General features: G+C 50.3%; 1 protein-coding gene across 4 annotated transcripts in view; it reads right to left on the bottom strand.

Annotated features, from left to right (window-relative positions):
• The window catches only part of TOX2 (TOX high mobility group box family member 2), a 133,361-nt gene that overhangs the window by 92,803 nt on the left and 22,097 nt on the right, over nt 1-18,461 (bottom strand). The window contains exon 1 of one of the 4 annotated variants that reach the window (XM_028122023.2): nt 13,197-13,337. The exons of the other annotated variants lie outside the window; for them this stretch is intronic. Within the exon in view, the coding sequence (XP_027977824.1) occupies nt 13,197-13,322 (126 nt within the window). The 5' untranslated portion in view covers nt 13,323-13,337. Of the gene's footprint in view, nt 1-13,196; nt 13,338-18,461 lie in introns of those variants that run through there. 4 annotated transcript variants of the gene reach the window in all.

Below are 18,461 nucleotides of genomic sequence, written 5' to 3'. Positions count from 1 at the left end.
TCATTGATTCCACAACTATTTCCTGAGCAGAGACCTGATCTGGCAGAGAGGGGCCAGAGTGGGTCAGGAAAGACAAGGCACCTGTCTGGCTCTGCCCAGGACCCTCTCCTTCAAGTCCCATCCTTGCCACTGGGGAAGAGTCTTGGAAAGCACTTGAGAACCTGCCCCCAGCCAACCCAACTCTCTTGGTGGCCTCCTGTCCCTCACTTAGGCTCCCCTCCTGCTCTGCCTTTCCAAAAGGTCTCACACACACACATCCAGGCCTGGGCAGCTCTGCACCACCCCCTTGCGCACCCCCTTTCCCTTCCCTTTCTTTGCAGTTAACTCCCACTCCCTCCATGCTGCCCCCTCCAGGAAGCCCCTGCTGAGACTGGCTGTCCCTCCGCTTGGGGGCACCATGAAAGCATTTATTGGACCATAACGTCATACCCGCCTGCCGCATGTCTGACTCCTGAGACCAGCCTGTCCCGCTCTTTCCCCAAAGCACTATCTCCTCTGGGAGGGAAAAGGAGAGGCGCCTGTTCACCGCGTAGCCTTCAACAATACCTTCCTCACTCTGGGCCTCACTTTCCTCTTTTGTGCATGAAGAGGTTGAATGGGTGAGGCTCTCTGGGTCCTTTAGCGGTTTGGTCAATTGTTTGTTTTTTTAAGATTATTTATTTATTTTGAGAGAGACAGTGAGCGGGGGGAGGGGTAGACAGAGAGAGAGAGAGAGAGAGAGAGAGAGAGAAACTCAAGCAGACCCTGCGCTGAGTGCAGAGCCCGACACAGGGCTCGATCCTACGACCCATGAGATCACGACCTGACCCAAAACCAAGAGTTGGACACTTAACTGACCGAGCCACCCAGGCACCCCCATTTGGTCAGTTTTAAGTTTTGCTGATTGTCCCAGAATTAGCCCTCCCTCTTCCCACCAGAAGAGGGTCCTGAAATCACCAACCCCCCTTCAAACTCCCACAACCCTACAGAGCAGGGGGAGTTTGCCAAGGCAGGTCTATGGTGCGCATCCAGAGATGGGGGGATGGTGATGGTGCAGAACCCCCAAGGCTGCTCCTCAACGAGCTTCTGGAAATGCAAGCAAGTGAAATAAATGTGTTTTAAAAATGGATGTCAAGATCCATTCAGCATTTGGTGGCTTCCTGTGGTTTCAGGGCAGGGTCCTGGGAACAGGTTCTGAGAGTGAAGGTGGGAAGTTCACTGCAGGGGGCTGCACTACAGGAAAGGCGGGAGGCAGGAGGGGCAGAGGGACAAGCTGAGCTGTGATACAGTCACATCAGAGGTGGCAGCTCTGGAGCCATGTCCCAGACTAAGGCAAGGAGCCACTGCATTCCCAGGTGGGCCAGCCACGTGACCCAGACTGCCCCCCGGGGGGGGGGGGGCGGTGATAACCTGGGAAAGGCCCTCTCCTTCCACCAAAGGCAATACCCAGAGAGGCTCAGTGCCAGCCAACAGCAGCCAACACTCTGAACAGCTGGCAGGATGAGTGTCTCAGTTGAGGAGGGATCTGGGTGACACAATAGCATCCACTACCGCTGCGATCATTTTTTCATTTTAACTAATTGGTGCAACATGTACACCGTGCTTGCATAAAAGCCAGGCACTCCTTTTGATTTGTAAATGTTTGCTCCTATAATCTTCTCAACAACCCCGAGGTAAGTGACTACTACTCAGGCCCCCATTGTACAGATGAGGAAACTGAGGTGAAGTGGCTTGCCCGAGGCCACACAGATGGTAGGAGGTAGAGTGAGGACTCAAACCCAGAAGTCCACCGGCAGGGGCGCTGCTCCAACTGGGCTACCCTGCGTCTGCGGTCTGGCCCTACCACCCTGCAGAGACGTGATCTGGCAGAGAGGGCCCGCAGCGGGTCAGGAAAGACAGTTGTCCAATCCCAGCCGCCCCCCCCCCCCCCAGAGGCCGGGCTGCGGTCAGCGGTCTAGAGCCTCAGGTTGCTGGGACTGCCAAGTATTCGTGCTTAACAATTCTCTATCCTCCGCCGTTGGGAACACGTCCCAAAACTGATCCTTGCCAAAGACAATTAACCGAAGGCCACACGAGCAAGCGTCGGGGGGGACTGTGGCATGAGGTGGGGGGCGGGGTGAGCCAGTGCCTGAGACAATGAGCAGCAGATGATTTGGGAGATATTTTCTCCCAGCGCAACAAAACAAGCCCTCAATCATGCCACAAAGGGCTTGCATTGTTGGGAGGGAAATATGTCAACGACAGCGTTCCATCGTGGGACAGTTAAAAAAAAAAAAAAGGAAGAAAAGAAAAAAAATCTTTTGAAACAGTAATTTGACCTAGAAAGGTTTTCTAGGTCACCTGAACTTGGCATTTAGGCATCTAACCCCAAAACCTAACACAAAGTACCAAGTTCACTTCCTTCTGTCAGTGCCAGATAACACAGGAAATAATATTTGTAAACACTGCTGCTATATTTTTAAGTGTTGTCTTAAAACCAGCCTTTGGACTTGGGAGCTCAGCGCAGCTCTGGAAGCCCGCAGACCTGGACTTGCTCACGCCCAATGTGGCCCGGTGGCCAAGGCAAGGTCCTCGCCTGTGGGATCCTGGGACTCCTCCCCTGGAAAACGGGAATGGAACCCCCGGGGGGGGGGGGGTGTTGGGCATGCCACCTCCCTGTGTGAGGTGGATTCCCACCCTCCACACCTCTGTTCTTGATAATCGAACCACTATGCCCCGAGTCTGGGCTCTCCCTGAGGACTCTGCAGCACAGGGGCCAGGAGTGCAATGGAGGAACCTTGGTCCTAACAGAACTTTTGTCCCCAGAACACAGAGAGAGAACAGCTTGCACTCTGAGGCTCAGCACAGGCCAGTGAGTTCTACCTCATCCTTGCTTTAAAGCCACCCAGGGTAAGAGAAATCAGGGGCTCAGAGATCTTCTCATTACCCCATGGAGGACACTGAGGCCCAGGCTGGGAAATGACCCACAATTATTGGCAACAGCACAGTGAGGGTTACAACCACCACATTGCTGGGCCTCCAAAAGAAGCCAGAGTTAGCCCACTTGCCATCAAAACCAGAGGTCACAGGGAGCATCCCGTCTTCCCCAATCTCTAACCCAAGTACCTACGATGTACACAGCCACGTGCTGGGGACTGGACACAGAAGTGACCTCCGGGGAAGCTTGGGGTCCAGAGGGAATACAGACACCAGCACTTGATGACACTGGGGATGACAAGGCGCTAGGGGGAGATAAGCCAGGTGAGAACAGTTGATGCACACCTGTTAGGTAGAGGGACCAGAGTGAGCAGAGGGTAAAAAAAAACCCTGGGTGTGTGTGCACAGTGGTGGAGGGGGTTGTCTACAAACCACTGAGGGGGACTGCAGTGCAGAGTGGACAGGAGGAATCAACATTCACTGAAAAAAAATGGGGAGAGTTTGCCTCAATATTCTTAAAAGAAGAGTAATGGAGGGGTGCCTCGTTTGGCCAGAGACTAAAACTTTCTGTGCGGCCAACATCTGAAGGAGTGTGATAGTGATGTCAAAGAAGAACTTAAAATCAGTGCAACGGAAGAGAAAGTGCAGAATTAGACCCGACTCTGTATGAAAACGTATGGTGAAGGAGGTCACTTAACGATATGCTGGGTACCACGTGACATGCTTTACATAGAGTATTTCACTCGAGCTTATGAGGGAGATATTATCCCACTTTACGGAGGAGAAAATGCATGGCACAATCTAGGCAACTGCTCAAAGGTCACACAGCTAGAAAGTGGCAAAGCCAGAATCTTCACTCTGCCAAGGTTCACCTTCATAACAACTATTCTATTTTGTCTCTCCTTTTGAAAACAAAGAGACAAAGACCAATTATTAAACAACAACAACAACAACAACAGAATGGGGATGACAGGGTTATCCTGTTCCTATTTAGGACCACTTAACTAGATATCCACTGCAAGCCACCCACCAAAATGTACTCTAAACAGATTAAAGAGTTAAGTGTAAAAAGTCACATTATAGGGAAATATCAGAAAACAGAACAGAATGTTTATCAGATCCATGGCAGCAGGGTAACTTCCTCAGCCCTTGAAGCAATCACAGAGGAAGGGAGATTGACAGATTCAAATATATATGCATTAATATCTTCTGTAGAAGGAAGCATAATAAAACCAAAATGAAAAGGACATCAGACTAAGAAAATATCAGCACCAACTATGAGACAGTTAATATATACAATGTAGAAACACTTCAGTCAAATTAAAGAGACAGAAAGATGCTGATAGACAAAAGAACACAGGACACAAACAGGAAAGTCAGGCAAGAGGCAATCTACCAAGAAACAAATATATAGGGAAAATGTATATTCGATTGGATGACAGGGGAGAAATGTACATGAAACACACCTACTGTAATGAAAGGGATATTTCACACCACTGCTGACAAGGAAAACAGTTTCCAGCCTCCTGGAAAGCAACATGGCAGCCACTCCCAAGGCAGACAGCTAGCTGGGAGCAGGGTAGATGAAAACCCAAGACCCCCGTCTCCTGCCTCAGGAGTCACCCCCTCACCATACCTGCCCATTGTCTCGAGTACACCTACTCTTGCTTAAAGTGGTCTTCTGTTCTGAGTGCTGGAGATGGTACCAGCAATGGGTGGGACACAGTCTTTGTTCTCCTGGGCTTGTACTGTAGTGAGGGGGACAGGACCAGGAATTGTAATGTGGGTGATGAGTGTGTACTGGGTGGGAGCCAGAGTTCATCGGAGCCTAGGGAAGGGCCACGTAAAAAGACTTCACAGAGGAGATGGCTTCTCTCTGCCCAGGATGAGCATAATTGGCCAGGTGATGAGAGAAGGCACCTGATGGAAAGGAGAAAGCATAGGAACAACCCTCACCAAGGCTGGGGGGCTGGAGAAGGGGCCCAGGCACCTAGCAGGGAGACAGTGAGAGCTGAAATGCAAGCTGAAATGTCATGATGGGGCTTTCAGGGCTATACTAGGCAGCTGAAGCCTGCGACGGAAGCTGCATTTTAGAAAGCTGGCCTCTGGCTTCGGGACAGAGAATGGGTTGGAAAAGGTAAGACTGAAGCCTGTCCAGGAAGCCAGGCAGAAGCTGCTGTGATGATCGGCGGGGTGGGGACCAGGAAGCAGGACCCTGAGCAGAGCCTGGGCAGAGAAGAAACATTTGATGGAGCAATAGTAAGTAAACCAGTGCGGCAGTGATTCAAAAAGAGACATTTATGTTGATGGCTAGAAAGGGAAGCGGGCTTGGAGCCAGAATAAAACCACGGCAGTCCCCAGTGTGTTTCCCAAAGTACAGAACCAAGAGTCTCAGAGATGAATGAAAACTGCCAAGAGCAAGGGATCACCCAGGAGTTAGAAAGGGGGTGACTCACGCAGGTCGCAAACCCTAATTTCCTCTCCTTGGTCACACACTTCCTTCTGATTTCTTTTTCTGATGATTCATAAGAAAAAAATTTCCCCTTTTAAATTCAAACCAGAAATGCTTGAGCACCTGAGTTCACCCTGCCCAAGCTATAACCTCTGCCCCTGAGCAAACAAACCCCAACTTAACCCCAAGCAGCTAAAAAGACACTGGCTGCCAAGAAACCGAGAGGAAACAAGAGGTTTCTAGTGCTGTGACAGCTGTCAGAAGCCCCCCAACCTGCCCGTGCCCCAAGAGGGTCCTCAGTGCCAGCTCACACACACAGGTTCAAGCCCCTTAGCCAGAACTCATGGGATTTCAGAATTCGGAATTTGTTTGGATTTCTGAAGAGGAAGAGATAATCCCACCAATTACATAGTACCTTCAGTAGGGGTCCGGAGCCACACGTGCAGTAAAACACATTCATATTTCTGCAGTGAATCCTGTGACTATGCATACAAGCCAAACTGTGGAAAGAGCCAAGATGTCCATCGACAGATGAATGGATAAAGAAGAGGTGGTATATATACACAATGGAATATTATGCAGCCATCAGAAGGAATGAGATCTTGCCATTTGCAACGACGTGGATGGAACTGGAGGGTGTTATGCTGAGTGAAATAAGTCAATCAGAGAAAGACATGTATCATATGATCTCACTGATATGAGGAATTCTTAATCTCAGGAAACAAACTGAGGGGTGCTGGAGTGGTGGAGGGTGGGAGGGATGGGGTGGTTGGGTGATAGACATTGGGGAGGGTATGTGCTACGGTGAGCGCTGTGAATTGTGCAAGGCTGTTGAATCACAGATCTGTACTGCTGAAACAAATAATGCAATATATGTTAAGAAAAAAAAAAAGAAGAAGATAGCAGGAGGGGAAGAATGAAGGGGGGGAAATCAGAGGGGAAGACGAACCATGAGAGACGATGGACTCTGAAAAACAAACTGAGGGTTCTAGAGGGGAGGGGGGGTGGGGGAATGGGTTAGCCTGGTGATGGGTATTAAAGAGGGCACGTTCGGGCGCCTGGGTGGCTCAGTTGGTTAAGCGACTGCCTTCGGCTCAGGTCATGATCCTAGAGTCCTGGGATCGAGTCCCACATCGGGCTCCCTGCTCAGCGGGGAGTCTGCTTCTCCCTCTGACCCTCTTCTCTCTCATGCTCTCTATCTCTCATTCTCTCTCTCAAATAAATAAATAAAATCTTTAAAAAAAAAAAGAGGGCACGTTCTGTGTAGAGCACTGGGTGTTATGCACAAAGAATCATGGAACACTACATCAAAAACTAATGATGTAATGTATAGTGATTAACATAACAATAGGACGCCTGCGTGGCTCTGATGTTAAGCGTCTGCCTTTGGCTCAAGTCATGATTTCAGGGTCCTGGGATCGAGTCCCACATTGGGCTCTCTGCTCTTTGGGAGCCTGCTTCTCCCTCTGCTTCTCTCTCTCTCTCTCTCCCTCTGTCTCTCATGAATAAATAAATAAAATCTTTAAAAAAAATTAAAAAATAACATAACAATAAAAAAATTTAAAGAAAAAAATCCAAAAAAATAAAAAATAAAAATAAATAAAAATAAAAATTAGGAAGAGCTTCATGTCAGTTCAGATGGGGTTCTGGGGCCAAATGAGTTTGCAGCATATTTACAGACCAATATTTGGTGGCGGAGCTTCTTGGATTTCAGATAAGGAAGTTTAGAGCTGAATCAAGCATGGGGCACACAGGTGCTAGGCCCTTGTTGAGAGACGATCCTTCCACGTGCCCATTTTATAGATGAACAAAGCGAGGCTCAGAAAGGTAAAGGAAACTGCTCAAGGTCTCACAGCTATTAGGTGGCTGAGCTGAGATTCGAGCCCAGACTTGACATCTTTCCATGTGTATTCATGGATTCTCCAGGTGGCTGAAATGCCAGGCAGAGCATTTAGCATTACGGGGAATGTGGGCAGCACTGGGAGTGGGGTCAAGATCAGGTGCAACAGGAACTGAATTGTTCCTCCTCGGTGGGGGAAGGCACGTTTGTCTCCTCACACAAGTCTGGGGCATGCGGCCAACCAGGCCACACAGGCCCAGAGCTCCCCGCATCCTCCACAGACACAGCCCCTGCCCCCACAGACCTCAGAGCCCACTGGGCAAGGCAGGCAACAAACACACAAACACACAAACATGGCTACAATCGTGATAAATGCTGTGAAGCAAACAAGGGAACTACAGAGAGAGAAGATGGAAAGACTTGAAAAGATCTCTCTCTAGGGTTAAACTGGGGGAGCCCTGCAGGAGGAGAAGGAGCCTGCCACACAAGAAGCCCTGCGGGCAGAGGCATTAAGTGCAAAGTCCCTGGGGTCAGCAAGCAGAAAGCTGTCAATGTCACACAGGGGAGAAATAATGTGGCTAGAGCTCAGGGGAGGGACAAGGTTGAGATCAGAGTGGGCGGCAGGGGCCTAAGCAGGTGAAATCCTGGGGCCATAGCAGGGATTTGGATTTTATCCCAAATGGGAAGCCCTTGGGAGAAGTTCTTACAAAGGAGTAACATGCTCTGATTTACATTTTAAAAGATGACTCAGGCTGTCATAGGAAGAGGATGGCCTCTGTGAGGCTCCTTCCCATGAGTCTCAGTTTTCTCATCTACATCATGGGTTCATGAGAAACCTCATAAAAAGCACAGCCAAAGGTGTCTGGCATACAGCTGACTTAGAGCAAAGACTGGATTTTCCCACCTGATCACAAACCAGGAGAACCCAGTCCTAAATCATCCATAAATCACTCCCCTGATTAAAATCCTTCAGAGGCTCCCACCTCTTTCCCTGGGTTCTGTGGTCCTGCTTGACCTGATTCCTGCCACTTTCTCCAGCCCCATCCCCCATCATCTCCCACTGGACCTCTCTCGAGCTGCCAGCTGAACCACTCCTGGGACGCACCAACGTCCTTTCCCTAAAGCACGAGGCCTCCTTCACACTGGCCCTGTTGTCAGTCCCCCCTTCCTTCCTATGAACATTTGATGAGCACCTACTCCACGCCAACTCTGTCTTGAACATGGAGAGGCTCAAAAAGCAGCTGAGGACATCTGTGTGAGCACACGTGTGAGTGTGAGTGTGCACATAAAACAAGAATCCAAACACATCCAGCCTGACCCTCTTCTGATTGCTGGGCTGGATTACCTTGAAGACAGAAAACAAACATTCAACAGAGTAAACAAGTCACTTATTTAGTATGTGAGAAGGTTCTAAGAATTATGGAAAGAAGAAAAAGGTGAGCGGGTGAGATGAACCAGGAATAGCGGGATGGAGGGTATGCGAGTTTAAACAGGGTGGTCAGAGGCGGGCCTCCCTGAGAAAGGGACAGTTGGGCAAACTGGAAGAAGGGAAGAGACTAAGCCAGACAAGTATGGGGGTGGGGGGGGTGGAGACAGCCCGTGCAAAGGCCCGGGGGTGGGGCAACAGAGGATGGAGTGTACCCCACAGATGGCACTGAGATTACTCCTCCCCAGAGAGAGGAAGCCATCACTTTTTCCGCGGCCTTATCTGATGGCTGCGGTCAGAGGAGCAAGTAAGGGCAGGCGTGAGGGCTGCAACAGCTCAACACATCCGAGGGGCCTCAGTGGGGCCCCAGAGCAGCTGACATCCGCTCGGCCTGCGGCTTCTTCCTGTGGCTTCTGCAACGCAGGTTGCCCCAGTGGGGGCTATTTTTGCTCCTGTTTGGGGTTCTGTGCAGGGCTCCTCTGTGCCTGGTACTGGGGGCTGCTGGGCCTGGCCCCTCTTTGGGTTTGCTCTGCTCAGCCATCTAAATGTTCCAAGTGTCTTTGGGGATATTTACTGTCCAGCAGGTGGGAAAGAAGAGGAAATCTGTTATACGTGTCCTTGTGTCCGTCCTCATGACCCTCCAAGATCAGAGAGGTTAGATGGTTTATCCAGGGTAACACAGCCAAACCAAACCACAGCCTGAGGATTCTGAGGTCTGAAGGCCCCTAATCTGCAAGGAGTCATTTGCCTTTGCACCTAAATTAATGTTTCCCAAGCAGCTGCTCTGTGCTATACGTCCTTCCAGAGGGCATGAGGATACAGGTGCATCATACCCGGTGTCAGTCCCCCCAGAGCATCACAGCACTGATGCGGAAGATTGCGATGGGGTGGCTGCAGGGATGGGTCCCCGGCCCAGACTGCTGGGGGGGTGGGAGGAGTGAGCAATCAGAGCAGGCCTCCGAAAAGCAATGATGCTACAACTCTGTCTGCAAGAATGAGCAGGAGTTCAAGGGGTAAAGGAAACATTCTGGACAAAAAGGTCTGCATGTATAAAATCCAGAAGCACCACAGCTTGGTTAGTCCGGGAGGGGGCTTCAGAAAGCTGCCCAGCAAGTGATGATTCTGCCTGGGAGGGAGGAGGCAGAAGCTAGCTTGCTGACTGCAAAAAATGAGATCAGACAGGTGCCCCAGCCCCCCAAGTGGCCACATTAAGGTATCAGAACAGATCCAACAGGTTCCAAGCAACCATCCAACAAAAGGCTTTCAGCAGGGGAGTGGTTCACAGAGATCCTGCCAGCTGTGTGAGGAGAGCAAACTCCACAAGGAAGGTGGAGTCAGGAAGGCCCAAGCGGAGGCTCGCGTATCACCCAGACAATCAGCCAGGTAATAGTGAAGTGGGGAGGTGGAGTTGTACCCCGCGGGGGCAGCCACCCAGGAGTGAGGCAGAGAGAAAGGCCAGGGATGATATAAGCCAAGGAGTAGACAGCACAGTGTTTACCAAGATGGGCGTGTGTGGAGGTGGGGGCGGATGAATCAAGACAGGGACCATTTAGAGTCACCGTCTCCTTCAGATGAACCCTCTGGGGCAAAGGTGTGCAAACCAAAGCGGCTTCTCTATACCGTCCCCCCATTCATAAGAGGTGGCTGCTCCCACGGCCTCAACTGCTCCGCACAGCAAGTAAGACCCAGGGAAAGTGAGTACGTGGCCTGAAGTCCCAGCCAAAAATCAAGAGAGGGAAGCCTGCAAATCTAGGCCCAACTGATTTCTGTATCAATGCCCATTTCGACAGATACCCAAAGCAGAGGGCCCCCACGCCCTCCCTGGAAAATGGCACCCCAGGGTCTGGGAGAAGCTGGAGAACTCACTTCCCATCTACGGTATTTCAGGGCTTCATTTGTGATCCACTCATGTGAACACTTGCCAGGCCCCCTGGCTGGACAGAGATGGTGATCCTGGACAGCCCTCGGGCCCCCTGAGGCAATCACAGCGGGTGCCAGAGACGGAGCCCCAGCTATGCTCGAGCTGCCTCCTCGGGAAACCTCGCATCCCTGCCTCTGCTCCCAATTTCGTTAATTACTGGTTTGTGCATACAGGAGGCAGCAGGAGAGAGAGAGTCATCATGGGTGCCACTAATCACAGAAAGGAAATTAATTTCAAACATGAAGCTCATCCTCCATTGGAGGTTCCACATACAGCCCTGATTTCCAACATGGAATAGAAGAGTAGGAGTTGGGAGGACCAGCCTGAACTATTTTTCTAAGGGAATCAGAGACCAAAAGAAGGCAAAGAAACTCACCCAGGATCGCAAAACAATTACATAGAAGAATATAAACATATAACTCTGGCTTCCCACTCCCTGGGCACCTTCATCCTCTCCATAAATATTCATTAGGTGTCTGCTGTGTGTCAGACTCCATGAGCCAGCAGATACCCTGGGCCCCAGTCAAAGGCTCCCAGGGTCCTCCCCCAAGAGAGGAGAGTATTTTTATTCACTGAGCGCCAACACAGTGCTTTATATATCTAGCCCCATTTAATTCTAATAATCTGCCATTTTATAGGTAAGGAAACTGGCTCAGACAGGTAAAGTGACCTGCCAGAAACCACACAGCAAACACAAAGCAGAGCCAGGACTCAAAGTCAAGTCTTAAACCTGGGTTCAGCTCCTGTTCTCCAAGTCCAGGGGGGGATTCAGGGGTGGTGATACTCCACCACACCCTCGCCACACCCTCCCTTCTAAGACCACTCCCACCGCCCTTCCAAAGCCTTTCTCCGACCCTGGGCTCTCAGCTAGCACTGGCCTACTGGCTGGCTGTTGTGCCGAGACCCCACAAACACAAGGCTAGTATTCAGAAAGCTGTTCAGGAAGCGTTAAAAATAAGAGTCGGTTCTGTTTCAAGACAGCCAATAAGTCCCTGTAATTAACTCCTCTCCCAGTCAAGAGCCCGTGAATGTAACCAGAGACATAGAGAAATTGGTCCCAGACAGGGCTATGTAGCAGAATGTGGCTCTGAATCCAAGCTCCCTAAGAAGGGAACCAGAACACAGAGCCTCTAGCTGTAAACACAAGGGGGAGAGTTCCTCAGGTCTTATGCCCATATGGGCACGTCTGCATGCACGCGCGCGCGCACACACACACACACACACACACACACACACAGTGTTAGCCATGAAGTTCTCCTGAGCAGGGCTAAGGGTTTGGAGCATTTGTTCATTCACTCACTCAACATTTATGGAGGTCCTACCACATACAAGGCAAAGTACTATAGGCAGTGTGTGTGTGCATGCACACACACAATCATCACAATACAGGGAAGGAAGTATCAGTGTCCCCATTTTATGGATAAGGAGACTGAGACTTGCAAACTCAAGAAACTTGCCCTATGTCACAGATTGTATTTGTGGCAGAGTTGAGATCTGAAATCAGTACCTAGCCCAGACTCTGGTACACAGAAGGCACGCCATGGCCATTTCCTCAGTGGCTGGCTGGCTCCAAAGCCTCCCTCAGCAGACTGAGGGCCTGTGACCTCTTGCCTTTGATTCAGCATGCAGAAACTGGAGATCATGCAGGGGGCACAGAAGCTTCTGTTTCTTGGTCTCTCTCAGTTCACCTGGGACATTCCAAGCAAGGGAAAGCACGCATTTGAGGGCGGTTTCCGTTTCTGGGACACACGTGCACAAAGCCAGTTTTTCAACAATGACCTTGATGAATCAGAGCACCAGGAGAGGTCAGGTCTCCTGCTCATCGGGGTGCAGCCCTGTCACCTGCAACCAGCCCCACCCCCAACTCAGCCAACTCCCTCCACAAAGACCATCTCCCCAGCGACAGCTAGAAAATGCCATCAGTGTTAGGTTTCTGCATTCAGAATCTGTCACCTGTTATGTGTGTATGTGTTTGCCCTTAAGTCTGTGACAATGTTCTCCCTCATCTTTGGCTGTCCTTGCTTTTCCAACAGGATGGCAACTGGCAATCCCAACTGGTTATTTTTCCATATTCTTAATGGACAAAAGGAAAAGGTGGTACTTGCAAATTTGGAGAGGAAGTTTTATTTATTCCACAAACTCAAAAATCCAGTGGAAGGAGGCAGCTCAAACTTTGTTCCTAGTGACAGCCCCAGCTACTCCTCATCCCTCCTGCCTTGAAAAGCCCTCCCCACTCCTCACCCTAGGTATCTTCTGGGCTCCTACCATACCATGTGCTAGCCCCATCCTTGTTTCTGGTCTGAGTTGGCCAGACCCCCCACCCACACCTGGCCAGGCCCACTGCAGGGGGTGCTGAATGGATAAATGAATGAATGAATGAACAAATGCTTCCGGAGCACACTGGGCACCTATGAGGCTCAGGGCGCCAAGACCTGCCCCTCCAGGGACCAATCCCAGCCACTTTCAGAATTCCTTTTCAAGAAGGGGCTGCCAACTGCCGGTCTCCTGGACCCTCCAGAGCATTTTCATTCCACAAGGAGACAAGCACTAGTCCAGGTCCCGGCCTGCACCCCCCCCCCAACGAGGCACCGTCTGTCTTCGTCCCGCAGCGACGGCCTGACCACCTCCACCGCAGGAGGTGGCGGTACCACCCGCTGCTTACCTTCTGCTGAAACACACCTGCAATGCACCAGCGTCTTGCAAGTAGAAGGAGCCCGAGTCTCATTCCACAGAAGCCCTGGCAGCGAGAGAACGCGCCCGCGACAGCCTCTGTGCGATTCTGCTGCATAATCAGCACAGAAAGAGAAAAAAATGCCAGAAATAGCAAGCTTTATAAGCCCTCCTGACAAGTCTTGGTCCTCTATTGGCTGGAGGCCCGGCACCCCCGCCCCCCATCCCATTCCTATAAGGTGAAATGGAAAAACCTGTTATTTAACCTCTTTCATCAAAATCTATCTCCCATCCCAATCTGGGCCTGAGTGTTCGGAGCTCCTGGCATTGGTCTCCACACCAGGTCTCGGGGAGCGAAAGGGGAGGCAGCCTTCCCCACTCAAGCACACTGCCTCAGGAGCAGGTATTGAGCTGGAAAGGCTTCTGGAAGGCAGGCTGGCAGCACCTGTCAACATGTGAGAGTTGCATGCCATTTCATTTGGCAATCAGACTTCTTAGCATCCGTCCTGCAGACATCCCCGTTCTGGTGTGCACGGTGCATGCCCACAGATGTTGCTCATTACAGACAAGAATGAGGGGCATGCTCAATGTCTAAAACCACGGTCGGGGTGAATGGATTAAAATATATACATTCTGTGTAATATGACGGAATGAGAAAGGTCTGCAGGTGCTGCCTTGGGACTGGTTGGGAGAAAAAGTCAAGGACATGATCCCCATTTTTATAAAAACAATAACTCTGTGTGTGTGTCTGTGTGTGTTTGGATATGCCCTGTCAAAGATGCCAAACTGTGAACAGTGGTCACCCTGCGGAGTAGGAGAAGGGGGTATTTTCATTTGCCACTTTTCTCTTTTTTGTCTTGTTTTTCTTTTTCTTTTTTTCTTTTCTCTTCCACAAGCAAGTATGACATTTGTAATTTAAAAAAAAACAGACGAGCCTCCCTGGTTCCTTCCCACTCCTCTGACACCAGCAGACTAAGGGCCAAGGCCACCCACCCCAAGGCTGGATCAGGTTGGGACAGGGCTGGCTGGAGGCACTATGGATCCCCCTGCAGGCTCATTAGCTTTCACACAGGTGCAGTTAACTTAGGGCTCCATGAAGAATGTGGACTCTGGAATAAGACAGAACTGGGTTCAAATCCTAGCTGTGCCTGCTGGAATGGTTAGCCTCCCTGAACCTTAGTTTCTTCATCTGTAAATCAGGATGGCAGTACCTATTAAGTGCCACGTACCATGCTGGGCACTGCTAAACCAATTTTAATTTTTGGACATTTCAGAAATGCCAGAGACTGCTGAGGAAGGCTCACAGAGAGGAAGACATCCAGGACTCAGTGAGAGGAGTTCTGAGAATCATCCCATTATTGAACATTTATAGCAATAATAAACTAAGCGACAAGAAGGACCTGGGTAACGGTGACATAGGGGACCGATGCCCAGATTTCTGCATGAGGAGGGGGCGAGGGGATCAGAAAGGGCTCCAGAGAGGAAGAGCCTTACATCTGTGCCTCTGCACCTTTCCCATGCTGTTCCCTCTGTCTGGATCATGCTTGCCCAGACCCTCACACAACTGACTTCACATCCTGCTTGGAGATCTCCTTCCTCCCCAGCGAGGGCTCCTTTGAATCACCCACACTGGATTACTCTCTTCATAGCACACCCCTCCAGCCAATGGTTTCTGCTTATTTGTTTCGATGGCTTCCATTTCTGTTTATTGTTCATCTTCCCCAATAGGCTGTGAGCTCCGTGATGACCAGGACCCTCTAGAGACTTGCTCATCTCTGGGTCTTGGTTCCTAGCAGTGGGCCTGACACACAGCAGATGCCCAACAAATAGAAAGTACACACAATCTGTAGATCAAAGGCCCAGATCCCAGCACATGGAGCTTGTGTGAAAGAAGGGAAAATACAGATTCTGTACTATGACAGAAAGATGGAAATTTCAGACATATTGAAGATGTGAAAACACACACACACAAAGCTGGGAGAGTGCTAGAAAAGCCCATCCATGAATGCTTCTATAGGCTTAAGATGGGAAAGGACTTTCTAGGCCCAAATTCATTTGCACACAGACATTTATTTCTTCATTGCAACATTATTTATAAGAAAATGGAAACAAGAATAAAATCCATTGAGGGGTGCCTGGGTTGCTCAGTCAGGTGAGCATCCGACTCTTGGTTTCAGCTCAGGTCAGGATCTTGGTCAAGCCCCGTGTCAGGTTCCATGCTCAGTGTGGAGTCGGCTTGTCCCTCTCCCTCCTCCACTGCCCCCTTCTCACTTTCTCTCTCTCTCTCTCTCAAATAAATAAATAAAAATCTATAAATGTCATGCTGTTGCTGTTTGAAAAAACAGTAAAATCCCTTGATAGGGAATTGGTTAAATAAATCACAACTCTCTGTACAATGGAATACTATGCAGCCATGACAAATGATCTGCATTCTCTGATATGGAAAGAAGCCCATATTGCTTGTTGGATGTTGAACTTTCTAATTGGAAATGAGAGGCTCCAATAAGCAAAAGGTGTAACTGATTGTTACAGAGAAAGTGTGAAGCTAAAAGCCTTCAATTATCATTTATTAATTCATTCACTCAACAGCATTCTCTGTTACCTGTGCCTCGTCCTTACTCTATGTAGGGCAGGGTTCCAGACAGAAGGGCTGTGTGTGATCAGGACACTGTCCTTGTCCTCAAAGACAGCTCAGCTCAAATATGTAGGTGAGAAACTAGTACATAAGGGAGACAGTGCTCATGGCTAAGGGCCGCAGGGGGGCTTCCCAGAAAAGGTGTCATCCGAGCTGGGGATGGAAGGAGGGGCACTGTTGGGTATACAGAAGGGAGGAAGCATGTTGAGAGGCAGAGGTGGGGCAACACGGGGCAGGTGCAGAAAGTCCCTGCATTCTCCATCAAACACTGAACTCCACCATGGGTGGGAAAGGGGATCCGAGAGCTGAGCCTGGGTCCAGAAGATTCTGGACTTGATTCTGCCACTCATGAGCTAGAAAGAGGAATTCTGGGATTGTGACGATGCTGTCCCCTGGTGTGTGTGGTCACAGAACAGCTTCCCGACCTTGACTCACTCACCCTCAGAGTGCCTGCCCCATTAAACATTGATCTTGGTCATGAGATCAAGCCCTGGTACCCAGTGCAGGGTGGAGGGGGTCCCAGCTCTACAAACCCTCTGCTTAGTCAACTCCTTCTAGGGTAGAGCCAGGGAGGGACCGCTGCACCCTGACGGAACTCAGCATTTTTTAGTTTAGTTTTTTTTTTTCTTTTATTTGGGGCATTTTGAGGCAGCTTGATGGTTATGGTTCAAAACAAAGAGAGATGACTCAGCTTCATGTGGAGAGCTGAAGCCTTTTGGAAAAGATATTTCCGTTTGAATGCTTCTCTCTTCTCGGCCACAGAGGCAGCTCATCCAGGCTGCCTTGTTTTCTTGACATTCAACTGTTCCCAGGGACGAGGGCCGGGCTCCTGGGGCCAGACTGCCTGAGTCCAAATCCTGGCGCTACCCCTTACTCACTCAGAAGATCTGGACAAAGTTATACCCTCTCTGAGCCCGTGTTTACTTAAGATTGCCTTGCGGGGTCTTTGTGCCAAGCCACCATCACTCATGGAAAAGGTCCAGTCCATGCCTGGCACAAAGTGAGTGTACAGTAAATATCCCTATTAGTAATGACAGCGCCCCATCCTGAGCTTCTCCTGTGCCTGGATTATCTCACTTACTCCTTACACACTGCCAAGCACAAGGTCCCATTTTGCGGGTGAATCAACTGGGGCTCATTTGAGCTGACTTGTGTTTCCATCTTCCCATTCAAGAGGGTCAGTGCACACACACCAGGCTGACTTAGGAATGAATCTGTACAAGCTCTTTCTTTCCATCTGACTCTCTCTGCACCAGCAGCCAAATGCACACCAGCTCCTCACGCCTTTATCTGCAAAATGGGGACAATATTCTGAGGTTGTTGAAATAGTCTAGTCACAGCTTAATAAAAATAATGCCATGAAGGTGCTTAGAAACCCTCAATGTCATCACATCACTCTTTCCTCTGGGACAAGGCGTCAACAAAACACCGAGCTCTTCATGTACAATACCCCAAGGACAGGCACGAAGCTGTTTGGGAAAACACCCTCACAAGTCAGGCGAAAACCCCAAAATGAGAAAGAGGCGTAAGCTCAGGCAAATAAAAAAGAAAAGGACTTTAAAATGACCCGTCATCAAATGGCCACCCTGCATCAGGACATGAACACAGGGTCTCTCAAACTTTTGTCCTGGAACAAATGAAAAAAAAAAAAAAAAAAAAGGCCAATGCAGGCTAACACATGTAACTCGAGACAGTCTAACCCTTTCCATCCCCTTCCCCTGCTTCACCCTGAAGGACATGCTGACAGGGCAACCTTAATAGTAACTGACTAATTGTAAACCCTGTGATTACCAGGGTTGATTTCCATGGAACTTCCTTTTACAGCGCCGAGAACCTCTCTGGAGCATAATTGCCGAGTTCAATTTTAGCTCTGTCACATCCAACCATCGCTGCTAACTAAGGCGGGGGCTTCCGTGCCAGGTAAGCTGTAATGAAGTCAGCTCCCCGCTTCATTTCACAATATTGTGATGCCCCCGTCAGCACCTATAAGTGCTGAGAAGCTCCGGCTGCTGTGAAGTAAATCTCACCCAAGGGAAGTGATTAAAACCGCTCTGCACCGCAGAGGGGCCTGGCTAGGTCCTCGCACCCACTGGGACGATGTGGCTGCTCAACCCCACGCGCCTCCTCGCCCTGCCTCCCTTCCTCCTCTGTAGGTGCTTCCCGCTCCCCCCACCCCTCCCACAGCCCTGTCAGCATTCGAACTCATGTCTGACTGCGCAGAGTCTCACCAAATGGCCCCCACACGGCCTCCCACGGTGCGGCAGGTGCACTTTTGTGGGGCTTCAGCACAACACCACGTGCCAGCCTCCCTTTGTCACGGCGCCCCCACTGGCCTTGGCATCTGTCCTGTTATGAAGCAGCCCCCACCTCCCCCACACACGACTCCCCCTGACCGGGTTCCACCAGCACAGCTGTACTCCCGGGCGCTGCCACGCCTGTCTGGCCTGACTTTGTGCAGACCTCACTTTTTGTCCAGAAACTGGCAGGAGCAGAGGGGTGAGGACTGTGCCCTCTGAGCGCCCACTACTGGCCGGGCGCGCACCAGGTACTTGGTACTCATGTAATCCCCACCATCAGCCAACAGCAAGGGGGCAGGGGCGCGTCCCCTTGTTTTATATTTGG

Source organism: Eumetopias jubatus, unplaced genomic scaffold (genome assembly GCF_037043125.1).
Source record: "Eumetopias jubatus isolate StellerSeaLion01/CBP00866 unplaced genomic scaffold, mEumJub1_p1.0 scaffold_9, whole genome shotgun sequence".
NCBI classification, from domain to species: domain Eukaryota; kingdom Metazoa; phylum Chordata; class Mammalia; order Carnivora; family Otariidae; genus Eumetopias; species Eumetopias jubatus.
The sequence above is the reverse complement of the archived record's forward strand: the minus strand, read 5'-3'. Positions and strand labels throughout refer to the sequence as shown.